Source organism: Symphodus melops (assembly GCF_947650265.1).
Source record: "Symphodus melops genome assembly, chromosome: 2".
Taxonomy (NCBI): Eukaryota; Metazoa; Chordata; class Actinopteri; order Labriformes; family Labridae; genus Symphodus; species Symphodus melops.
This window is the reverse complement of record NC_136692.1, coordinates 9992039-10019253: the sequence shown is the minus strand read 5'-3', so window position 1 is coordinate 10019253 and position 27215 is coordinate 9992039. Positions and strand designations below refer to the sequence as shown.

The window sequence follows — 27215 nt, the reverse complement described above, 5'->3', positions numbered from 1 at the left end:
CAAGAATATATAGGTCATTTCATGCCTTTCATGTGAAAGGCAGTCATAGGTGTTTGATTCAAATGTTATAATAATGTCTGTGACATTCTCATTGGCCTTGTGACAGAGATACAGCACTGTTTTTTTTGGGGGGGGGGGGGGTTCAATATATTTCTTATTGATTGAATACTCATCAGACCAAGTGCTAACAGGTAAGATCTGCTCAGTGGATTCTGGAAGAAAAAGTCATCATCTTGGTGATGACGGACACTTACTGATAGGTGCTGCGTCAGAAGTAAAGTTTAGCCAGCTCTCAGTTAAACAACATGGAAAGCAAATGGTAAATGGACAGTAAAGCGCTTTTCTTGTCTTTTGACTAGAAACTTTTACACTGCAGGTCACGCCTACTTATTTATTTATTATTATTATTATTTATTTATTTAAATCCCTGGACAAACACATTGAAGTGTTTCTCCATTTGCAATTGTAATTATTCACACACTGATGGTAGAGGCTGCTATGTAAAGTGTTTATCAGTATTAACCAACCCCAATAACGTCCACAAGCCACCAACGTAGCTGCAGGTAAACCTGGGGTGACGTCTCTTGACCAAGGACACATCCACATGTAGCTGCAGGAGCTGAGGATCAAACTCTCGACCTGGTGGTTGAGAGAGGGATGATTTTGGATGAATTGTGTCAATGGCTAGCTTTGTGAGATACAGTTTCATTTTTCTTTCTGCTGTCAAAGAGTTTCCATAGCAACCTAGGTTTCATCAGGGGTGACTTGTTTGCAGTAAAAACGGATACACATCTCTGCAGTGTGCAAAGGAAAACATAGGTTTTGCATCCCATTTACATATATTGTACTTCTACATCATTTGCAATTATGTAATATTTTTGTACACTTTCTGCTGTTTTACATATAAAATGAATCTGCTCAGTTAGCTCTGTGAACACTGATTGGAATTACTGTATGCAGTTTTTTATTTGCTGCTGACAACGAACAAGGTAAAATTCCATATTTGACTATGCTGCAGAATGCCGCTGATTATATTTGTTGTTGTTTTTTTACTAAAGAAATATCTAGTTGAATTATTAGTTGTCTTCAAATTCATTTGCCAAATAGTGTACATTTGTTTGTTTTGACAGTACATAACTGACTGTAAGTAGCACAGACCTTAAAAGACATACACTCCTGTTATTCATCAAAACAACAGATGTTAGATGTATTGTAATGAAATGCCTCTGTCCTTAACAAAACTCATTGAATAGTAACTAATAAGAATCTTAACTGAAGCAACAACAGGCATTAAACGATTGAAGACCCTTCAATCACTCCGAGTTTCTTTTCCCATCAATCTTTGCATGCATATTTTAGCATGCTAAAGAAACATCATGAAGAAAGACCAAGTACTCTCATTCACACATAGTGATATGAGTTTCGGACATTTTCTGCTGTTAAGAGATGATGCTGTTTAGCCTCTGCACTGTGAGGGCGAGGAGGCTGGATAATGGGACGTTGGTCAATATGGTTCCTGACAAGTCCCTTGTGTGGACCCGATGCTGCACTATCTGGAGGTTTTGAATTATCAAACTCAAATTAACTTAGCAGCATTACAGACACCGCTAAACAAGTTGGGTGGGCAAACTGCTGCAGATTAATTATTCAAAATTGAGGGTTTTTTTAAACGGTGCGGATTATTATAATGAGACAGTGTGGAGGTGGTTTGATAGTGAAGACCAGTGGGTGAGCAAAGACAAGAAGATAAGGAGTGAGATGATAATTATGCAAACCAAACAAGTGGTGACGCATAGTATATCCATTTAGTGATGTGAGTCAAAACAATGAGTGAATATAAAAAGAGGATATTTGTGTAATCTTAACCTGTATGTTCATACAATGCTTTAAAAACATAAAAAAAGCCCTCAATATTCAATGTCTGTCAAAATAGCAGATGGCTGTTCACCATTAATCTGGTTTTCTCAAAGTTTGTGCCAGTTATGATTCATTCGAGGATTATACTGAATCCCTGTGATAAAACATCCTTGAGAGTAGACCCTTATTATTGAATGTCACGAGACAGCTTTTGTTATGATTTTAGCCTATATATAAAAATGATTGATGAAATATGCTTCCTCATATTTGACCTAAAGTACTCCATGTATCAAAGCTTTTAAACAAAGGCTTATATGATATAAAAAGATAATCACGATGTCTATTAATTAAAAATAACAACAACAGAAAGAAGGAAATACACCAAGTATCCCACAGTGTAGCATAATCACTGTCTTCATTTTTAATGATGTTTTTACAATGCTCGGGTTTGTGCTGGGTTCACAAGGCTCTGAGGATTTCTGTCCTTAAACAGGATTACTCATACATTGAAATTAATTAGGGGCTGACTCTAATGCGCAAATAATTTAAGGTCAATTTGAGTCAAAGTGATTTTGTGTGCACAGAACAAAATCAGTGGTTGGTTGACATTTTTAATGTGCCAGTTGTAGGTTTTTGTCATACAGTGTTTTGTATTGCAGAAACACTTGGAGTAGATGCAGATCACAGAATGAGAAAAAGAGTAAGTGAAGCAGTCTTCTGGGAAATGTAGGCCCTGTGTTCAGGTTCAGCACCCTCATTTTATTAATTTTTAATGGCGTGCCGAACTCAGCGCACACTTTAGATTCTCTAATAACTGTATTTCATTCATAAATGAATCATTGCTGTTTTCATTGTTTATTAAAGGTACAGACATAATCCCGTCAGCGTGCTGTTTGTTGGACCTTCAACACTGCCGGCACTTCTGTGCACATTGCTGTCACTCTTAAACTGCTCTTATGGGATAACTGCAGCTTAAGGACCAGAGCAGCGTCTTGTAGATTAGAGCTTCATATCTTACTCTGGCTCTTTTATATCTGTATTAGAAACGGAGTCTCTAGAGTTTGTTTTCTGCAGGTAAGATGCGCAGCTATGGAGTACATACACATATTCTATTTGTCGGGTTTCTGCATCTCACATTAAAAAGCACCACTAAAGAAGCACTTTGAATATGAAGGCCAAAATGTAAAAGACACAGATTGGTTTAATTAAGAAAGCAGCTTCAGACATGATTCACTGTTCCAACAAACTTTGCACAGCATGAGTCCAATCCTACTCTAAGTCTACATCATATATAACTGTGGATTTAATAGCAACCCTGCTGTGCTCTCAGAGCCACAGTGCAGTGAAGCTGAAACGCATAACATACTTATAAACAGAGCTACAATCATCTGATAGGTCTCACTTTCAAAGCACTGTTTTTCCCATGGTGTTTTTTTTTTATAGTATGTGGTCTTTCTTCTTCTTTTATTCTTCACAGCTTTGGCTTGGCCACATAGGTATATTTGTAAAATCATGTATTAATGGCTCATCTTCGAAAGTATCAAAGAAGTTCTAAAAAGTGGTGAAGAGCAAAGGATTGACAGGAAAGATTAAGAGAAGACATGTTGGGCAGATGTTGGGCAGTACTGCTGGCATTCGCTTCCTTTGTCACATAGCCAGCCCACCTGGACAAACAGATGGAGGTCTAGTATGACTAATTCATCTTACCCACAATGGTCACTGGCTCGATTAGCCTGCTCCCCAGGGCTCTACAGTTGATAGTGAGAGTCCATGGAGCAGACATGACAGGGTGGTTATTGACTTGACTGTTAGCCTTTAGAAACATAAGGATGAGCGTGGGTAAAGAAAGGTGCGAAAACATGAAAATAAACAGCTTTTATAAGCCACACTTGGCACATGGCAGTATACAGACACATATCTCTGAGCTAACTTAACAGCTTTAAATCATATTTTAATTCATCAATACATTAATTGCCCTGAGAAGTTAAAGCTAATTGATTTGATGATCTAATTTTTAATCATTTGATTTATCCATGCAACTGGTGTTTTAGTTTTATTGAGGAGGAAAACCCTGCTCCTCCTATACTCTAAATGGCTCAATTGGGCAAGATACTCAAAACCCAAGTTATAAAAGCTGGCAAGTGATCTGCACTGCACTACATGAGTGTGTTAATGTGTGTGTGAAAGAATGAATGTGACATGTGGTGTAAGAAAGAGTTCCTTGAGTGGTCAGAATACTAGAAAGACACTGTAAGTGCGGCCCATTTTCAGTTAAGGGATAACTTTGAATGACTAACTGATTACACGAGCATCGCAACTGAAACCATCAAAATGTGTGTTTGTCATTTGTTTTGGTTCAGGGCCAGATACCGGCAAAGCTAATTGCATTCCAGTTCTGTCTCAGTTCCACTTTGTTCCGAGGCACTTTGAAAATGCTAAAATATTCAACAAGATGCTCAAGATGGTAGCCATTTTAAAACATCAGCATGTTCACATTCAATAAGGAACACATTTGTTTTAGATTGAAGTAAAGTGGTTACACTACAGAAAATGCTGTTATGCTCTCTGCTTTGACCAAGCAGCATGCTACTGCAACATAGTAAGTGCAATGCAAAACTCATAACCCACTAGTAAAGAGGGGCAGGTTAAGGGCTTCAGACTACACAGGTAGAGGCTGAGGTAGTGATGAAAAAAACTTGCCAGCAGCAGCTGTAAATGTGCAGCAGTTGTGCAGGAGGGATGGGTGAAAAGGAGGACGTGTTTGAAGGGAAAATTGCCGTCTAACTGACGACAACGTACAATTAACTGTGTCCTACATGAACTAGTGAACCTCTATCACTCACTGTCAGGCTTATTGTGCAACTACTGTGGCGGTAGACGAGTTGTGTTGAGCAAAAGATAACATGCCTTCCCCTATGGAGCCTTTCACACTTTGCATGTCATGGTCTTAAGAAAAAAAATTGTTGACATCAAATGTGGTAATAATGCAAATGCATCGCAAGTACTGTATGAATATTTTAATATCGTAATGTTCTGAGTACACTCTGTAAATGTGTACTACTCTGTGTTTTCATTGACTTTCGGTGAAGGGTAAAGGGTCCAGAACCTTGACTGCACATCTCTTCATGCAGAGCTGATGTCTTATTTTCCTCATGTTTACTGGATGGATGACATATTCAGCGTTTTGATATGGCATCTGTTTACATTTGCACTGTGATGAGTAGCAACAAATCAGTTCCCACCTTAGGAAGGAAACATGATTGATTCCAGTGCTTGAAAATAATAAGCTGCACCACGTCAGCTGCAGCTGAGTCCAAAGTGTTTTCCATTTCTGAGATAACACGTTTCAGCTTGAGTGGGTTAGCAGTTTTAGCGTCAGGTACAGCAATGGAGGTGAACTTGATTTGTTTTCATATTAGGTAGACCTGCAAAATAGGGTCAAAATTATCTGGCAGGTCAGATATGTGTGCTCATTCCTCTCACACATTATCTCTGAGGCTTTGAGTGTTGCATAGTGGTAGGATTTCTTAAAGGTATATAGAAGGCCTGTTGGAACACACACATCTCACACAATTACACAAATCACAGTACTGGGCTCATGATACAATTTTATTGGATGTTCTTATTTGTCATGCTGTTGATGTCGTTTTGAAATGTTCTTTTTTGTTGGTATTATTTAGCGATTTGTGTGGTTTATTAATGTCTTACAATGTTTACACGCTGTTTTTGTCTTGTCTGTTTTTGCTCACCTCGCTTCTACAACCCTGCTTTGAACAAGATGATGCATCACAAAATCTTCACTGTCCTCCTCCAACAACAATTGTTTCCTTCCCTGATATTTGTTAATGTAACTGTCCATGTGAAAGCTGTATTTTTCCTTCAAGGGGAGAACAACAACACTTCCTCTGGTTTGAAGCAGTGTTACAATACTTTGCACACATCAGCGAAAGAATATTGTCAGAAGAGAAAAAGGAGAAAAACTGCGTGGATATCACCATAATCAAATGACAATAGGCTCTTGCCAACACAGATTCTAACATAATCAACACCCAATACAAGAAAAAGGGCAGTTTGTAGGTGAGTGTGAAGTGGCTTGAATGAGGTTCAGCGCCTCCAAGTTCTGTCGACAAAAACAGTGGATTGCTTTCTCCGTGGGGAGTGTGAAGGACTTTAAGTATCTCTGGGTTCTGTTCATGTGTGAGGATAGGATGGATCATGAGATCGCTATTGCAGGTGTTGCGCCAGGCTGTGGTGAAGAGGGAGCTGAGCCTAAAGGCAAAGCTCCCGATTTACCATTCGATCTTTGTTCCAACTGTGACATATGGTCGTGACTGAAAGACTAATATTGTGGAGACAAGTGGACAAAAAGGGTTTCAAAAGGGTGACTGGGCTCAGCTATAGATATAGGGTGAGGAGCTCAGACATCCGGGTGGAGCTCAGAGTAGAGCCACCGCTCCTTCACATCCAAAAGGAGTCAGTTGAGGTGGTTTGGCCATCTGATTTGGATGCCTGTCTTTGGAGGTTTTCAGGGGACGCCCAACCAGGACAGACCTTGAGTTTACCGGAGGCACTATAAAACTCATTTGGTCATGGAATTCCCCACCTTTGAATCCCCCAGGAGGAGCTGGAAAACGTTGCTAGAAGAGGGAAGTCTGGGTTAACTTACTGTGCTTGCCATCGTTGAGCGACCACGGATAAGCGCAAGAAGATGGATGGATGGAAAAAAAATCCAAAACAAAGAAAAGAAAATGCTGATAATCACTTTGATGTTATGAAAAGAGTGAAAACTAAATTGTCTCTGTAGTACAATTATTCCTGAAAGCCAAGCAACATGTTTAAGAGCTTTTATCAGCCCTATTTACATATTTGAGCCGCCAACAAGAAGTGTCAGATTTTTAGCTTAACCATAAGACACAAACAAAGAATCATTAGGTTGAAAGTTTTAATTGGGCATGTTGTGCAAAGTAGCTGCTGCAAAGGGCAGAAAATCCTGTTCTTAAAGGATTACAGTACACATTAGAAGATGTCACAGCAGTTAACTGAACGAATCGAGTTGATCTCGCTTTATAGTGTTTGTTGTGTTTGTTCAATCTGTGTGAAACTTAGTAATGAAAGCATCGATTCATTAGAAAAGTTTGAAAATACAATTTAAGTTTCAATACACTTGAATCCAATTTTTTACCTCAAAAAAAGTGTCAGTGAAATTGTTGAAATTGCCACAACTTTAAAATGCGTGACTGAACCTTCACTGCAGCTACTTCAACAAACTTTCCATGTAAATTTGGTGCTCTTGATTTCTTTTTGTAATTTGATGGAGCTCATAAAATAAATTCACATCCACACAATTGCTCAAGGTTTTTATTTTCAACTGTGAATCAAGAAGCAGTCAGAGAAGAGAGAAAGAAAAGAGAGCCATATAAAGGAGTTATGATGGAAACACTATGGTATACATGCAGCAGCAACAACATGCTTTTATATTGTTGAACCTTGAGCAAACTATACTGTTTTTATTACAACAATGTATGTTCTTGTTTCTGTTTTCCAGGTCGTTCATTCAAGCCAAGTTGCTGCAAAGCCCAGAAATCTCTTGAGTTCATCCCTATAAATCTACACACTCAACGGATGAGGGTGACATGTCCAAGAAAAACAGGTATTACAATACAACCTTTAGACTTCATGCCTTTATGTAACAAACCTTTTATTTTACATTTTACCTAATTTGCACAAACAGTTTTTTTTATCCTTACACTAGGGGATAAATGTAGTGAAAAAAATAACTGACTGTATCCAGCTGTTGTAATTAATGTTATTAAACCAACATTTATTGTTTTAGCTCCTTTTTGCCTTTATCAATTTCTGAAGAAAAAAACATTTACACTCCAGACACCCCACTATATCACCAGCTAGTCAGTAACTGTGTTTGTCTGCTGTTTGGTTCCAAGCAGGTAGTGAAAATAGCGGGGGTTAGACATTTTAAGCTGCAAAGGCAGCCTGACGCTGAAAAATAAAAGCTGGAGAGTTAAGTGTGACCAAAATGTTGTAAATTGCTAAGCTGCTATGCAATTTATTTAAACTCACAAGAAAAAACTTTTTCAAAAAGGAGAATTCAAATTCAGGTGGTAATTGTTACCCCGTTGATGTTTGCTGTGTCTTTTATGAAGAATGTCAAATAATGCCGGAGAAAAAGCAGGTGTTTTGGAAAGTTGGCTTTATACGACACCAATTCCTCCGAGCTGCATTCGTTGTCAGATGTTGAAGTGTTTCTAGGCCTGACTTCTCCATCTGCCAGAGAGACTTCTAGGTCATCAGCCAGCTGAAGGTGAAAATTAACTTGGCCTTTGACAGACAGACAAACACTAATTATGCCCTTTGTGTAATCCTGGAGAGAAAGTCCAGGAGGTATTCTCCACCGCTGCTCTCTGGTTGGCACAGCCTGTTACTGCCCTGGAACTGTCTTAGAGAGGCAACTCACTGCTGCCTTGATGTCTGTGAGTGGGCTCCATTTCAACTATACTCTATATACCAAATGATTGATGGGAAATGGAAGACGGACAAACCTTCATGTAAATTGTGTTTTTTGTAGTGAAGGCTCTGACCTGACAGGTAAAATAGGTAAAAGCAAGTCATCGTACAGCCCTGTGACTGCCCAGCAAGTTCCAGGTAGTAAATAGTATAGCATCAAGATAATATGAGGCTTAGAGGAGTTTGTGACTGACAGTCTGATAATTACCTTCTGTGGACACACATTGACTCAATTCGAAGCCGTGGTTCTTAAGCTGATGTGTCTGTGCACACTCCATTATGTTTACTATAGTTAAAGGGGAACCTGGAGTTATATTCTCCTGCAGGATACACACAGCTCCCATAGCCTCCCAAGTTGTTTCTAAGAAATGTGGACATGATAAAAAATCATATCGTATAAATAACTGAGTCAGAAAACCTAAAATTCATCCAAACATTGTGGAAAGGTTTGCCTGAAGCCTGGTTGTTGGAAATCCTTAGACATGTTTTATGTCTCCATCTTAATTATTGTAACTTGGTGATTGTCATATTTTGACAAATGAACATACCAATTTTATTCATTTTTTATTTTTTGATTTAACCTTTATATAACCAAGTAAATATCCCATTGAGCCAAGAGGGCAGCAGCACGTCATATTAACATGACATCAATATTACATGATTAACAAGTTATTTTAACAAGTTAAAATAATAACAAACATTAAACGTTATAAGAAAAATACAATTATACTGTGCAAATGTGTTAACAGATAAAGTGGGAGTCGTGATGACAGATTACAATTCATAAACACAGGCACTGTGTCTTTTTAGATCGAGCCAAAGGCTTCAAGCGAAATAAGATCTGCAGCTTTAAAGTCATTTTGAAGAAAGATCCATACAGAGGGAGCAGCAAAGCTAACCGCTCTTTTACCGAGCTCAGTGCAGACACGAGGAACGGACAGTTTGAAAAACATCACAGGAATGCAAGGCATAGTGGCTTCTGGTTCTTTGAACATGAATAAGAAGGAACCAAACCAAGAAGAGCTTTATAAATAAGACTTAGCCAGTATAAGTATATACCTGCACAACTTCAAAGACAGCCAATCAGGTTTACAGTGATGAGTAAGGCATCTGCAGCCAGTCCCAAATTCAACACACAGTGAATCACTGTCAATCAAAAAGAATTCCAAAATCTTTGTATTCTAACAATATGATGACGGGAAATTTTTATATAATGACAAACAAGGGACGTTGCGTTGTCTTTTGAATGATAGCTGCATATCCCTGTATATCACAGTCTGCAAGACAAAGCTAAACTTATACCAAAATATACTGCATGTGTGTTCTGTACATTCATAATTAAAGGAAAGAAACAATTGGTTTTGTATTTAAAGGCAGATATTGCAAATACACACCGTCGATGTGTTGGCTTAACTTTATTTGGATAAGCTTTTTTTATATATATTTCTGCCATTTGAAGGTGAGAAAGACCTCTCGAGGAGGTTTTAGAGTCATATCCTAAAGACATGTTTTTTGTAAATCTATTTTGCTTTTATAAACTAGGAATATGTCCAGGAGGCATACAGAGTCAAAGCACAACAAGCAAGCGAGCTCAAGGTTATTTGCAAGTGCAAAACAAAATTGATCAGCAGGAGCCACTAAAAGAACTCATTGAACTTGATTAAACTGTAAGTGTATAGATTAAAGGCAGATATTGTGTTACCATGGGATTGTGTCTTCCTGAGTGGTGTTTCAATGGATATGAAATGTTTCTGTAAGAGTATGTTACTTAACAGAAAACCTTTTCTAAAACACACACTCAAACTACATCGGAACTCGTTTTTTTCTGAATGAAAATCTCCCTGATAAGTTTATCAGAAAAGATTATAAAGGACTTCATTCTTAATTGTTGGTTTATCTAATCAACTTGCAGCTTTTTTGAAGAATGTTTAGAAGTTGATTATAAGCAAAAATGAATGCACTTTTAGCTCGACTGAAGAGTTCAGCACAAGTAGTCATCTAACATGAATTGTTTTGCAAAGCCCTCAATACAGAACACGTTCAGTTATAACTGACTGCAACCTTGTTTGATAGTGATTTACAATAATTGACCACATTTAGTGTGATTTAACGAGATAAACACAGAATAAATTATTGCAAAGACAATACTCAGGAATCTGCGCCATAATAGAGATAAGACTCAGTTTCACTCTCCAGTCAATTGCTCTATTGTTCCATTTGATTTCCGGAGTGATGCATTTAAACATTCATTTTCATTCTGTATTTTTATCCTCCAGATTTCAAGCTCCAAACAGTATCCATTTGTTTTGCTGGGAGATTTCTTTTTTCTTTCTTCTAAATGACAACTGTAAATTACTTCCGTCCTGATAGCTTTGCAGCTTGGCAAAGCTATACCTGTAAGCATTGTTCTGCACTCTTTTGGGCTGAGTAAAAGGGTGTTTTGTCATTGTTAAATGGGAATGTGGAACAGGTTAAGTATGCATTAGAACCGCTCATCCGGACTGCCACATTCAATTACCCCTTTCAGAAAACAATCGTGCTTAAACGACTCGCTCTGTTGTTGATTTATTGAGAAAAGGATGGAGTGAGAGGCAAAGCAGACAAATCAAGCACAAATTGGTCATCTTGCTTTCTGCAACCCGCCATTGAATTTCAGTGGACTTCTGCTGTTGGAGAACCAATTAAGGGAAGTTGGACATGTGAAAACTCCAAGGGCCCAACGTGTGGCAGACAGGGAGCCTCATGGTCAGACACAGAGATAATTAATGGAAGAAGCAGTGGGTAGCAGTGAAGCCCCCACATCAAACCACTATCAGTCTGCTGCGGTGTTGTTAGGGGACGTGGATTCTGTCGGCCACTGTGTCTTCTTTATCTCTGTGGCAACACTTTGAGCTGTGTTGTGTCATTAATTTCTATTTTTAACGATTTTTCAAGCCATTTTTTCCTTCGAATGGATCCATGCACTTTTCTGTCCCGGGGGTGATCATTAACTGACCTGACACTCAACACCAAAATATTCACCTCCCATAAACCCCCATCTAACCCCTTCTCCCGGTTTCTCTTATTTAATTGTGGGCCTGATCCATTACTCATTCAAAACAAGGCCTGTCGTAAGCACCCCTGTGCCTGCCTAGCCGTCTGTGAAGTGTTTATTTACTTTTGACGACGGTGTGCAAATTGGAATAAAGCACTGTGACATTGCTCGTCCTTCTGGTTTAACATGGGACCAACACTACATTAGGGCCACAGGATGACTATTAATGGAGGGATATGGGCACAACATAAATCAACTTGAAATATGTTCTCCTTAAAACTAATACACTGGAAAAGTGCAGAATGACATTATTATTCAAAATGTCACGTTTTCTTGTTTTTAATCTAATTGATTCCACGTAAAGCATTTTGGGCTGCATTCTTCTATTAAAGGTGCTCTATAAATATAGTTTCGTTTTTTTTACGTAAAAAACAAATAATATTCTTTTTATATCAATCTCCTTTTTATCCAGTGTCAATAAGTCGGAGTGTTTGTGTTCTACTTCTCCTTTTTTCAATCTAAACAAAAGTTCTCTCTTTACAGATGCATTATACGACATCGTCACTGTCGGTGCCCCTGCAGCCCACTTCCAGGGCTTTAAGTGTGGAGGTTTGCAGCGCCTCCTCAGCAGATACGAGGCCGACAAAAAAAGGTAAATGAAATAAGACCTTGCAGGCTAATACACCATGGGTTATACAAGCAGAGGGGGGTTTAATACAGGACACATGCTGAGGTAGAAACAGGCTAGTATTGACAAAAGAATTCCACTTAGGCATAATTGATAGTGACAGATATATTTGCCCCTGCCCTCTGGACTGGATTTCCACAGCTTCATACAGTTACTTACAGCCAAACAATGCTGTGAATTTAGACTGGAACTCCACTGCCTCTGACAGCTCAGTCTGACTGCAGGCAACAGGCTTGATGGAAAAGGCTGTTTGAGTCAGAACTTTCTCTGCTCTGCTTCTTTTTCCTGGCAATGATGTTTTTTCACCCCTAAAGTTGGATGTTAACTTGTCAATGAAGAGCCAGCCACACATTTTTTTTTCTTTTTTTTTTGCCAGCTGCCACCCGGAGCTTAAACTTAAAATGTTCTCAAGTTCAAAACTAACTGGTTAGCTTGTTTTTTTATTTATTTATTTATTTTATTTTTTTGTTAAAATTGCAGAAGTTTTTATTGATAATGATATTTCTTCAACAATTGTGAGAGTAGATTTACAATGTGCTTCCAGAGATACTTTGTGAGATTTTTAAAGGGAGACCCTCAAACTTTGTCTAACATTTGATTGAGTTCATTCTGTGGCTGTGCAGCTTGATATTTGACTGCTTGATTGGAAAATATGGCTTGTGGCTTTCTGCTAGGGACAAAAACCATGAGCTGTACAAACCCTTAGGGATGAATGAGTGGTGATGATTTGATTTGATTTCATTATTTTATCATGCATAAATAATATATCTAGACCAAAGCAGCAATCTAGCCACTATTTGCATAAAAGAGTCCAGAAGCTAAACTATGCACATACGTAGATTATAGAAATGATCTTAAAGAAATAAATCACCCACTTTTTCCTAACCCTTTAGAAACAAAACTTACCAACTTGGCAGCATTAATTATAAATACTTAACCATTCTGTCTGTGTTCAATTAGCAAAACTCTTCATGATTTTACACAGATGTTTTATTCATCAAAGGTGTTCTTAACTGGTTGTAAAAAAGACAACACAATAGAAAATGTAATTCTTGACTTCTTGTTTAAATTATTGACACAACCTGGGATTCTCCTTTTATCAAATATGTCAGCTACAAGAGCAGACCAAAGTATACATTTGTATTGTACACACAAAGGTACAAAGATGAATGTATATGCACATACTGAGGTTTCTGAGAGGGCACATACATACACGACTTCTTCAAACCTGAGATCAGCAGTATCCTGCTACATTTTGCTGTCTCTGCCCTTTGCATGCAGGATGGGGGTATATGTCACTGGAGTTCAGTATGTGGTCACTTGATAGATGCCAGGAGAAATGAAGGGTGATTTTTCCCAAGGCTCCCCATAGAGTGCAAAGTCATTACAGACCATGCCAGATCCAATTAGTTACAGAGTTTGCAGCTCTAGAAAGAGAGGAAGAGGGGGGGAATGGAGAAGGGTGAGGTGTGGGGTTGAAATGGATAAGTTGATGGGAAAAAAGTCTGAGGCATGTGCTGATAATAAAAAAAAATGGAGAAAGGACTTCTTTATGCTCAAGTTCATAACGGAATTTGGTTAAGATGGTCAGTTTTATCTGCTAGCAGGACAATGATAAGGTTACTTTAGAGAATCCACTGAAGTGAAATCGTTTTCTTTCAATGAGAGATTAGACTTCACAGAGAATTCTCCAGAGAGATACATCTTTTTGTTTCATATTTGACTTAGCTAATGACTCACTGTAGCTTAAATTTTCCAATTTTCCGCCTGGCTAACTGACTGCAGCTTGCGCTGAGCCTTATCCATGTTTGACCTGATGTGCAGTCATTTGTCAGTCATCCACAGAAACAGGAATAAAGTCCATTTCTCTGTTATTTTTTCTCCGACTCGCAGTCTCTGTTTTAATGAAGGTTCATGGTAACTCTACATGAGGAGCATTCATTATGTCATGTTTTAATTTGTTTTTATTATGCAAGCACTAAATATCTGACCAAATATTTAGCCCAGAGGACCCTGAAGAGATGTGTGCCCAAGTCTAAATGAGAGTCGCTTAATTGCATTTAAAGTCAGCCTAGTTAAGTGGAGACAAATACATGTGCTCGTGCACACACACTGACTCATTATACTTCTCCCAATATGTCCTCTGGCCTTTCACAAGCAGCCTTTTGTCATCAAATTTGAACTGAATTTAATTAAAAGGGGAGCAATCGGCGAAATGTGAGTTTTGGCCATTCAACGTGATATTAATTCATCACAGATCAGATGGAAAAGGTTTGAGAAGGGCTAAAAAAAAAAAAAAAAAACGAAAACCTGAGCTCAGAGGTGTTACCAGGATAGCAATAAAAGAGTGATCTGTCTTTGTTCCCCAGACACTTGAAGAGAAGAAGGGAGGTTCTTTCCAAATCCATTTAAAACCTGCATTGGTCAAACTTGGCAATGACCAGAGTATGCAATGTAGTTTGTCTCTCAGGATGGGTCAGGCAAGAGTTTAATCAATATCTACACTTAGTATTCCTACAGAAACTCTGCAGATGCACACACAGGGCAAGAGCATTTATCTTTCATTAATGCATGCAGTCCCACTTAAATGGCTGTTTTAAAAGTCACTGGATTTTTATCTGTATTTAATTGAACCCTATAGACAGAGCTGTGGATGTGCTGAGGTGGTCTAATCATTCATTAACAGCTTCTTTTGAATTATTCAGCTAATCTGCATAACGGTGACACACTTTTTGGAGACCAATTCAATGGAACCTGGATTAATGCAAATTCTCTTCTAGCGAGGCTGATGTTGTGTATAGCTGTGTGTTTCAATGGCATATGAATTAGTGTGTGATATATGCAGCTTTGCAACTTGGGTCTGGGGGATCTGATCAGGGGAACAGGTCAAGCAGAGCAGCAAACTGACACCTTCCTGGGACACAAAGAGTTGAAACTACATCACACATACTTAATGGAGTCTCTCGGGAATGATGTTCAGATTAAATGTGACTAGCTGCATGTTTTCCAAACAAATGTTTTCCAAAAACCCTCTCTCCTCGGGACCCTGCGTGTGTTCAGAGACAGGACATTGGCATTGGCTGGGACTGCATGCTGATAGACAGCAGCTCTTCTGTTAGTTCTTCGCCTGCTCTGAAGTCAGCCTGCTCCACATTCTGAGAGAGATGGAGAGGGATGCTGGCAGCTGATCTGGTCACAGCTCAAGGTTTCTAGCTTGTGTCTGAATCAGTGAGGAAAACTTTGGCTGGTATTCTGAAAACTGACGTGAGATCAGTGTCTAGCAGAGGATTCAACAACAGATGGAGTTAGGTGGTGAAAAGAATCAGATCCTCCAGGCTGTTTCCCATATATATTTTTTCTATTGTAGCTGTGTGGCAGTGGCCTGGTGAAAGGGCTGTGATTAGAGTGTGCTGTCTAAATGACGAAGGAGGCTTTGCTAGTCACCTGGAGTGCTACAGGACTCTGTGCTGACGTAGCTGCATTCTACTCCTGCTGGCTGTCAGCAGCAGGCCACAAGCTCTTCATTAATTTCCCCTCCGCTATTAATTAGCCATGGCTGGAGATGCTGGCTTAATTAGGCCTGTGGGCCCAGCGGTTTTCTCCCTCTCATTACGGTTATAACCAATTTCCCATTGATCATTTTGGAAAACTAAGAAGAAAGTTCATCCGTGACATACTGCTTGTTTTAGGAGTCTCCTCCTAGTCCTACGCAAAAATGTTGATAAAAAGCGTAGTCAAGTACAGTGTGCATATTGTGCTGAGGTGTAGTGCCAGCACACCTTGAGTATTTTCATGGCTGGAGGCGCGTGGAGCACCCAGGGTGTGCATGGAAATGAGGTGGGATTAAGAGGAATCCATTATCATACATTATCAGTGAGTGTGTTGGGGTCTGACAGCAATTCCTTTTAAAAGCATTGCCTCCCACAATGACATGCTGACGTCATCTTATAGAGTTTAGAGGAGCGTTACCTGAGCTAATATCTAAAAGGAAGGGGGCCGCTACATGTTTCAATGTGTTCTGAGTTATATATACATCCAAGGCTGGATGAGTTGATTACTTTTTCTGAACATGTTAACTATCCTGCAGACGCCATAGTTTCCTTTAAATACGAAAAAATTCAAACTGGAAGTGGAAATTGTTGCAGTTGCTGAGCTTGCATGCAACAATTTCATCACTGCTGAGAAAGGAAAGCTGTTTCTATGCTGCCCATGCAAACCACATATTACCTTAACAAAACTGTTAGTAAGTCACAAGGGGAGAAAACGTTTTAATACAAAGCATGCTATTGCAGCTAAATACCTTTGTGGATTCTTAGTTTTGAACACTGCTACGACTTTCTCCTTTTCATGCACTGTGTCTATAATCATCTTGAAGGTATCAGCCCCTGGCTGCATAGAATATCAGTCAGTAACCTAATGTTAGTAATGCTACAGTTTTCTGTAGCTCTAAACTGTGTTCAAAAACTGGCGATATACTCCCTAAAGCTATGTTCCCTGTTTTTCTTTTTCAGTCAGAATCAGACAACAAACGTTTCAAATAAAGCCAGTGCTCCCAAAGAAAAAAAAACAACAACTTGTTTTGGTCAATTGAAAGAAACATTTTATTCACAGAAGGATTTCTATTTCTGTTAGTAAAGTTGATTCCCTGATGGGGGTAAACAGATGCTGTTATTAAAATGATTAACTCAAATTTAAACTCACTTTTTGAAATAAAAGAGCATTGTTAGCTGTGAACAATCAATCAATCAATATTTGTATTGGGTCAATTCATAACAACTGTTATCTCAACAAGCTTTACAAAAAGCAGTTAAACGACCTTACTAAATTCTACTATAGATGAATAAGAAACCAGCCATCCTTGCTCTTGTTTTTGAAGAGCTTTTTGGTGTAGAGTTGCTGATGAAAACTAAACATTGACCCCTAAACAGGTTTGTTTAAAGTACAATTCATAGTTGACTTAAAGAAGCCATGTGTCTATGAAATATTGAAATAATGGCTCCAAATACCTAATGTATTTTTACTGTGTAATGTTGCAGGCAAAAATGAGCCTCTTTTATCTATGGTATCACCACTTTGACTTCCTATATGTTATAAATAATGTAATAATCTCAAATATTTTTACACAAAATCATTAGCAGGCAATTTAGACATAATTGTGCAGTTGCATCCCAATGGTTAAGCCATTCAATTGGCCAGCACACTGATTTGTTAGTCACTAGTGTGTCCTTTAAGTGGAAAAATATGCAAATGAGTGAGGTTGAAAGGCTCTGTAGCGTGTATGTAAATGTACTGAAGAGTCTCTCAGGATTGTAAGTCATACACATAAATCATTCAAAGCATGAAAAGGTTTATAAATTTGCTGGACAAACAGGAAACACACATATTATGAATATCAAGGACATGATTTGATTGTGGACGATGAGACAGCCCCTGGTGTTCAAATTCTCTGTATCGCTTTTACTGATGTTATCTGAAACCAGCCAATGTACACTCTAAGAAGGAACAGTCAACTTATCTGTTATGTTTCTCTTTAAGGAACTTTGAACTTCCTTTATGATCTTTACAGAGGAAGTAATATGAGTGTGAAAACAATAAAACACTATTGATATCAGTCGATCAATCAAATAGTAATTGCATAAAAACAAATGTTTAAATGATTGATGAATTGATTCAAGCCTGAATCAACATGAAATAGATCCTTCATCAAACAAAAAGGTAAATAAGAAGTTCCTCAAGGCGCTGCTTTAATCAAATATGAAGGACTTAGAGGCCTTTTGTGAGTGTTGTGAGTCAGCTTGAGGCTAAGTCCTGCCAACTGTAGACTTTTTCTTTTGTATGTATTAATTGTCATGTCATGCACTCCAATGACAAAAACAAGTTCTACACTTCAGAAAAGTAGTGCCTCTTTATCGAAGGGTTATTTGGATCATTTTGTGCATTTTTGTGTCTACTCACTTTGAAATAGATATTTGCCTCTGAAAGCTGTTAAGTATGCTAGTTGTGGCACAAATTTAATACCAATATTTCTACCTCCCTAAAATGAAAAGGATCAAGCGGTTTCAAGTAAATTATCATGTTCCAATAACAAAGGTCAACCAGCACTGCCAGAAAGGGATTTGTTTGTCAGAACTAGCTAATTTTAAACAATCGCTGTTCTCTTTCTTTTAACATATGTGTATTTCCAACACACTAGTAGGTACCACATTAGTAATACATTTACCAGACTATGTATTGCTTCAGTATAGGTATCAGTATAAAGAAAGAAACAGTATTATCAGAGCATTTCTAAAGTTTTTGTTCCACGCTGCTATGTCTCTGTAAGAGCTACTGCCTTGGTGGCCCTATTTTGACAGCAATGCTGCTTTATCAATTAAAGTTCTTTTGCAACAGCTAGCCTTGGAGTCAAGCATTTCCACCCTGAATCATCAGGTGGCGGTTCCCAGCGTTCATTATTGCCTGCATATGCTCCCTAATGGGATTTGATTTGTACTTATGAGTCAACACGGCTGTTATTGAATCTCACTCGCAGAGGCAATTGTCTTCTTGCAGCAACTTCCTCTTTTGCCTCCTTGCTGGTGTATCTCTACTTATACAGCCCTGTTTCTTTTTTCTCTTCAGTTCTGCATTATGTAAAAAAATGATTGCGGGCTCCCAGAGGATCAAAGTGGTTTTACAGACTCAACTTTGTTGCAAGAGATTATTCAATTAAGGTCTTCTCTGTAGCATTTGAAGGTATGGTTTTAAAAGTCAGGATAACACACGTTTGTAAGCAGATGATGGTGGTCTGTGTGCCTCTCCCAGTTAGTGATTCCTTTGATTCGCTTTGAACTTGTGGGTGGTAGTCCTCTAAGGGGCTCATTAGCTGTAATGACATGGCCAAGGTTTTAAAGCTGATCAGCCAAATATATAGTTAGTGGCTACTACCTTCAGCAAATCCCCTAATTTCTTAAATCCTTTGGATATATTGAGGCTTATTGATACATCAGGTGGTGCTGTTTGACACAGGGTGACTTAAAAGAAGCACTTTCTTTCCTCAATGGGAAGTATTTTGAGCGCTGCAGACAATTCTTTATTAATGGAGCTTTTTGAATGTTCGCCTCCTTTACTTTCCTCCCTCTCTCTTGCTGTTGCAGTTATGCTGCAGGATCTGACTCTGGCCTACATTAAGGCTTGCAGAGTTGACTCTAAACTAGCTGCGAGGGTTGCAAATGGCTGCCTCGCTCCACTCTACATCTTATGGCAGGAAGTCAGTAGAAACTCATTGAAAGTCACTTGAACTTTACCCGTGGAGAATGTTTGATTGGACTGATTTGCCCCGAATCTAGGAACTGACAGGAGGTGTTTTTGTTCCAGATTAAATAGCTCCCCAAGAAATGAAAAAGAGATTAATTATTCATAACTGGAAAATTGGGTTGACATTGGACTGCAAGTTCAGGCTGAGTACCTGGAAAGCACTGGTTGCAGTTCATTTTCAAAACATCAAAAATAGCACGACCAAACGGAATAAATTTAGGAAATTAGTGCTTTATTAAAAATGTCAATAAAAACCTATTATTTATCTGTTTGTCATATACAAGATTTCAACAGAACACCACTGAGGATCAGCTGCTCTATAACAAGCTTTTATCAGATAAAAAAAGAACACTTTTTTATGTACAGCAGTATGCAATCTATATCCACACTATAATCTAACCCTAATTCATGTGTTGTTGCTTTTTTCCTATACTTCAGCTTCAGCACTGCCTACCAGTGCATCTACTACTCTCCAGAGCACACAGCCAAAGCTCAGGAGGTGCTCAGCACCATGAGCCTCCTCCAGCCCCACATCAGCAGCTTAGCGGACCAGCTCCTCAAGGCGTCACAGGAGCACTCTTCTTCTGGACTGAAAGACTCACTCAAGAACCTTTCTGACAAGGTGAGACCACCCGCAACTCTCCAGCCAACCTCACTTAAATCAAAGCTTTTCCTTTTACTTCACGAGGCCCCAATACAGAAATCCCCCTTTTTATTCCAGGAAAAAACATTGTTGCGTAATACTTTAGCCTGAAAAGCATTTTAGATTTACTGTAATAAGCAATACGTTCATTTAAACCCAAATTCCCCTTAAACAACTAAATTATTTGCTCAGGGGTTCTGCCTCTGATTGTTTCTGTGGTTACATTCTGAATACTATTTCGGTGCATGCATTGGCTGAAACTGACAGTGACACTCTAAATTATTATTCCCACTGAGGATTAATCCTACAACGATGACTTTGTACCACCCCTGTCATATTCTGCTTGAGTTCTCTGCAAACAAAACTACGGCGTTAATAAATTCTCATCCTGAATTTCAATCCAGCTGTTGCTTCAACCCACACAGACATCCACATCCAAAGAGACAACCTGGGTAAACATTTATAACTCATCATAAAAACCCCAAACTAGCAAAAGTGAATAGCAGCGTGTAGGTTTACCGAGTTGAGGCGTTTTTATCAGTATAATTAATGAATTACATCTGGTGCTGTCAGATTGCAATCTGTTGTGGGAGAGATTGTTTTTGCCACAGTGGAATAGAGAGCAATCAGCCCGCTTAATTGGTACATTCGCTCTGTCACCACTTCCTTTCATCCTTGATTAGACACGTACACTGTGGCCAAGTAAACCCCTGGCCAGGTCAGCACTAGCAGGGCTGCTCTCTGATTAAAATCTCAAGCTGTTTGGGTGTGTATGTGTGTGTGTTGTCTTGAGACAGTGGAGGTGTAGAAACTGTGTTTGTGTGTGTTGAAAGCTGACGTAAAGGTGACATCACCCCCAAAGCCTCCAGTTATGAGCAACATCACATTATGTATCAATATTTATTTCTTCAGCATTGTAACCTCATCTCAAACACTCATAGGAACTTGGCAGTTTGGGAGACAACTACTTTGTATTTGTGGAGTTTGTTAGCTTAATTGAGTTAGCTTAGCTATATGAATAATGGAATATATATAGCTACAGCCAGAAGCTTAGCTAGGACTTAATACTACAAACATTGAGGAGCTGTTAGACTTTCTGCAGATGCATTAAAATCATGCTACGAGTACATCTAAAGCTCAAGAATTGACATTTGATTTATATGTGATTTATTTGCTACTGCAAATACGAAGTGCTTGTGTAGAGAAGCCAAATTGTTTTTTTGTGGACTGATGAATGTCCAGTCAGCCTTTTAAGCCTTTGTGTTTGTTATTTGAAACTGAAACTTTTTAGACTTTACAGGTTCAGGTAATATGACTTTTAAACAGAATAAAGCAAACGTTCCCTCTGGTTTCAACTCGCATTTAGGCTAAGTTGACTGGTTTCTTGCTTAGCCTTTTCCTTTGAATGTTTAAGTTTTAGTTGAATAAAGTAAGTAAGAATACATTACTTTTTCATGTGGAACAAAAAGAAAACATTTTTCCTTCGCATCTAAAAAACGTACAAAACAAGGCATTGTGTCATCAATGAGATAGGCTGTTAGTAAAAAAAAACAAAATGTGACTGCAGCACATAACATCATCTTTCTTTACACTCTAGATTTGGCAGGAGTTGTAAATTACTGGGAAAAAGACACACACTAAATGCAAACGCCTCCATACTGTCACATGAGGTCAGACAGATATTTGATATCCTTCTCACAGAAGTATAAATAAAGGTGAGTGCATTGAGAGTGACTCTCTGCAGTGTGTTTGAAGTTTCTCCAACAAAGACGGTGAGTCACACCTTCAGAGCTTCTGGGGAACATCATAAGACACCTGCAGAGAAAATCAGGAAGAGCTCACTGATTCTGAAGTCTTTCTTTTTTGGTTCAAACCCCCAGACTAAAAGCTAGATGAGTTTTTTTTCAGTCTTGAATACATTTTTCTGGCACATCCTGATCTGCATGGGACTCATCAAATGCCCTGTTATTCATGGTTTCAATTCAGCTGATGATGTAATTATACTGTGATGATAATAAGAACAACGAAGCAACAAATATTCTGTCCTTTCAGCTGTGTCTGGAGTAAGTAAAATCTCTGCTGTATTGGTTACCTGACCCAAGCTGTGTGTGTCATCTTGGCATGATTGTGTTCAATTACATGGTGTATAGAGGTTGCATACGCACTAGTGAGTAAGTGTCCTTACAGCCAAGTGCTATTGGATTCTGACTAGATCTATTCAGCCTTCCAAGAGTACTTCCCCTGAGTGAAAAAGCTCTATTTTTTACTCCACCCAAACCTGATCATCCTGCAGAGTAAAAAAAAAAAAAATCCTTCACCATTTTTATATCAAAGGTAACTTGTTTCTTTTTTTACAGTAATCCACAGAGGCACTTCCTGACTAAAACTCCTGCTGAAGTAAGAGCTTATCAGCAGATATATTGAAGAAAAAACCAGCATGAGCTATTCTCTCGAGGGAGTTTAACTGTTCAGATCACTAAAACAGGTAGGAGGGGATGAGCTACACTATGAGTTATTATTTTTCCACTTGGCGAAGCAAAGCTTCGGTGATTTAGGCGGGATAGGAAATAAATCGTTTATAAGGATAATTATTGTTAATATTTATTTGGAGTGGGGGGTGACATGCAGCAAGGGCCCGTGTCGGATTTGAACCCATGGCCTCTACGATGAAGACTGGAGCTTGGATACATGGGGTGTGCAACATAATGCTAGGCCATGGGTGCTCCAAAACTGCAATTATTTGTTTCCTTTTGCAGACAGCAGAACCCCTATGATGTTAAACTTTTAACAATATCTTCTGCAGAACAGTATATCATTGAACAGTCTTCTGCAGATCACTGTGCATCCTGATCTTATAGGATACAGTCCTGTCTGTGTTTGAATATTTAGGAATATAAACATTTAATTTCATGGCTCTTCAGTAATAAAGCAGATTTCTCTTTCCTTAGTAAGGATGCATATTCCAAATCTCGTAAATTCACATCATCAGCATAAAAAGTTACTGAAAAGCGCTGCCATGATCAAATATATGAGCTCCCTGACACCGTGGTTAAGAAGTGCAAATATGTCCCAGATTGTTTTAAATACCGTATGCTTTTGTTCTCTCATCTCAGGAAAAGGATGAATAAAACATGCTCTCATAGATTGCAAATTAACACTGAGGTCAGATAAGCGGAGTTCAATTTGAATATGAATTTACATTTTAAATATCCAATTCCTGTTAAGTGTTTCAATTTCTGAATCAAGCTTGCCGTTTTTTTTGTTTTTTCGATATAGTCATTGGGACATTTTTATCTTAAAATGTTTACTTCTTTGTATGCGCATGTATCTGTGTGTGCTTAACAGATTAGTGTTCCAGCAGAGATGCCTCTTCTCAGGAAATTACGCATGTAGTCTTATCCATAGTTTTTTAGCTCTCACATCATTGACTTACAGTAATGGAACTGATTTGGATCCATGCGTGGCAATTAAAACGGTATGAATTAAACACTGTGGAGCTTTCAGTATAGTCGTAATACGCTTCTGCTGCTCTAACATTCATCAAAAATGGCCATTTCCTATGGATAGCAGTCTTTTTATTTATTTTACAGAAAGAGAAGAACAGTTATGTTCACATTGAAGTGAGTTGTTTTATAATGACTGAAACAGACTGTGGATGTACGAGTAATGGAACACCATAACACATACACTCTCCATCTGCAAGGCTTTTTCACAGGAAAAGCTCAAAGGAATTAGGAACAGTAAAAGAAGAAACAAGTCAGTGTTGGAAACGTAAGTCACACAAAAAAAGATAAGTTGGAAATGTACCACACTGGACCCCTTATTATGAGACATCTGGAAAGATGTGATTAAAGTGAAAAATCACTATTACAGATTTAATCTGTTTCAGAGGAGTATCACAACTTAAAGTAAAGAATGTGTGCACTTTTATTACCTCTGTAGAGGAAGAAGCGCTCAACATAAGAGAACAGATGTCTCATCTTGAATCTTTAAGGCCTCATTACACGGCACACCTTCAGTGTTAAAAAAAACATTTTGAAAGTGATTCCCATCATAGAGGTCAACACCTGAGATAAAGTTGATGTTTCTTATACCAGTATGTTCTATGTACTGCCTTCCTATGTTGAACTTGTAAAGATAATAATGTACAATATATAATGTGATTAGAAGTGTCAATATAGGCTTGTAATAATAAAAAAAGAAGTCAAAATACAAACGTAAGTTTCAGTTGAATTTCTAAAGTTAAAATAATAGAATGGTATATGTAGGATTTTCCAGAAGTGGATGTAATCGGTGATCTAAGACATGGTAGGCCATGATGGTGTAATAGCCTGGGTTTCTACTTTTTTCTGCACTGGCCCTCTCCTCCTCCTGCAGGAAGGAGTGACAGCGTGTGAAGCCTGAGGGTTTGGGGCCATCAAGGGGTCAACTGCCAAAAATAGTTCAGGATTGCTTCTGTTTGACATCCACATAAAACATCTGTAGCACCGGGGCTGGGTTGGCCTGGGGTTCTTTTGCAAATGCACTTATCTACTTCTTTGCTGACTCCGCGTTTTCCTCAACTTCTGGCAGCCTCCACAAGCAGTCCACATCAAGGGGTTAGGGGCAGGAAAAGATTATTTGTGCTGTATATGAACATAATGACCTTGCATGTTTTCTTTTTATGGAAGGCCTGACCTCAGTTTTGTCAGACGGCATTTTTCTGTGGCAATAAAATTGCTTGTTGCAGTGCTAACTCAATTACTCTGGCAAGCCCTTATCATTTGTTACGCAGTGGCAGCAGCAGCGTGAGTCTCCTCTTTGCCCGGATCGTCGTCAACGTACAGTAGCTGGCGTGTTTGAGATCAAAGGAGGTGTCCTCTTTGGAGAAACAGGCTGGAGGAGGAGTAATTGAATTGTTTGTTGTTTGCTGTTTTTGTTGCTCACCGGCAGGGCTGTAGTAATGGAAAGCAGACTCTCCACAGTGGAGGAAGGTGTTTATTTTTTTCCTTGTTTCTTGTTCTCTTCCTCTGTAAATAGTAACCTGCTTCCAAAAGTGTTTTCTTCATCCACCCACTCACCTCGCCTGTGTTACAATTCCTCCTCTAAATCTCTCACTTCCTCTGTCTCGTTTGCTTTTTCACTGCTTACATTTTCATTTGTTTTGCTGTCCCACAATAACTTTTTCCTATCTCTTTTATTACTCTCTCAGACAGAGCAATTTGTCCACACACTTAAGGATGAATTGGTCAAGAGTGCACTGCTCGCGCTGCATGCGGCACGGCCCGGGTACGTTTCCAAGAACCAGAAGCAGACTCCAGTGCAGGGAGGCCAACATCAAGACCACATCCAGCAGAGTAGTGACCAAAACCAGAGCCCAGTCCAGGGACTACCAGGCCACAGTCCAGCCACACCGGCCACTGAGAGCACCGTGGTGTGCAATAATGTGGAACCACTTCAAACCACAACTGCAGGAGAAGGTGGGACTTTGCCAGCGAAGCAAGACTCCATACCACACCATAAAGAGTATGACGAGGAGGAATGGGTAAGTTTAATTGCAAAGCAATGTGACGTGTTATTAATTACACTTCTGATCCTCTGTTAGAGGAAGGTAAAGTATCGCCATCAAATCAACTATTTTTATGTCGAACTATCTCAAAAACATTTTAAATCAGGCCTCATACCAAACAATACTGCTTCATTTTAATGGGAGGTTTTCTAAAAGGAGATATGACAAACTGCAAATTATTTCATGGCATCTTTTTGATTCAGAGCCATGCTGTGCTTTTCACTGAAGTTTGTCCGACTGCTGTTTTGTTTGTCTGCGAGGACAGCAGCTGCTTCACTGACAGCAGGAGCTATCAGGGTTTCTGCAAACCAATGCCTAATTATCTCTCTCATATTCCTGCCCTTTTAACATTCACAAAACATATTCTTAAAGCAGCCAGGACCAATATGCACACATCAATTTACGGTGATCACGCATGCGCGCACACATCCAGACACACGCACACACACACACACACACACGCACACACACACACACAAGCCTTGCTAACAGCAGGAGATCAGAAAAGTTAAAGCTGGAAACAATCAGAATGCTTTGAGCTTTGTTGCACATTTTGATTCCATGTATCTACTTCCCAGTCAGAGGGAAAAAACAGAAAGAGACATGTAATCATGGAAGCTGATCTGACTGCTGATTGTGTCTGCTGCTCTTTTAGGACAGAGAGTGGGCAAACGTGGCCAAATGTCTCAACTGTGTCATTGCCATGGTGGATAAACTCCTAGACGAAGACAACAACAAGCAGGAGCCAGTCCCTGAGCAACATCTTGCCGATGTCATCACCTCACACAACCCCGGTAAATCACTGTTTTTGTGAATCAAAAACATCAATCTGTTAAATCTAAGGGTGTTGTTCACATACTAACACAGCGCCATGTGTGGACACATTCAAATCCCTAAAAAAGTTTGGAAATATGCATTACAGTAGTCATTCGTCCTGATAAATTACTGATAACTGCATTCATACAGCCATCAGCCACTTGAATTTCCCTCGGGATCAATAAAGTATCTATCTATCTATCTATCATCTATCCCTCCAGTCTCTGAATAACTTTCCAATAATTAAGTAAGAGACGATTTCATCTGCACTTGAGAAGTTAGTCAGTTTCTTATAGAAATAGAGAGAAATTAATTGAAATAGAAACATAGTTAGTTTACTTTATTTTTAAAGTCTTCAAACTTCAAGCCAGCCGAGTACTATTTGTGGAGAACAAAATACCATTAGTTGTGGAAAAACTCCTCCTGTAGATAACCTTGCAGAGCGAGATCTGAATGTCTCTGTGAAGCTCATAGTTCAACAGGTGGCCCGACAAGGTGCGACTGTAGCTTTCAACATGAGTCCAAAAATGTTGCATTAACTTCCTTCCTAAGTAGTGATTAATGCTTCTTAAAAAACCTGCGCTATCCGTCGACACCCCTCTGTGTGTAAAACAGCTTAAAGTCAGTGATGATTAAGACATTATGTTTTTATCCTGTCAGTAAAAGTCAAAACTTCAAAAACTATGAAAACAGGTAAAGACAGTTAAATATAAATAGTTTATGAGTGATTCCTGTTGGATAAAATACATCTTCTGATCATAAAGGCAGTTTTCTCCTTGTAGTTTAACAGATACATCGACAAGGTTACTCTGTA

General features: G+C 38.8%; 1 protein-coding gene across 3 annotated transcripts in view; it reads left to right on the top strand.

Annotated features, from left to right (window-relative positions):
* The window catches only part of inpp4b (inositol polyphosphate-4-phosphatase type II B), a 133189-nt gene that overhangs the window by 87003 nt on the left and 18971 nt on the right, over positions 1-27215 (top strand). For all 3 annotated transcript variants that reach the window (XM_079337457.1, XM_079337456.1, XM_079337458.1), the window contains 5 exons: positions 7403-7507; positions 11957-12065; positions 19833-20016; positions 25229-25561; positions 26241-26379. In XM_079337457.1, the coding sequence (XP_079193583.1) occupies positions 7403-7507; positions 11957-12065; positions 19833-20016; positions 25229-25561; positions 26241-26379 (870 nt within the window). The remainder of the gene's footprint in view (positions 1-7402; positions 7508-11956; positions 12066-19832; positions 20017-25228; positions 25562-26240; positions 26380-27215) is intronic.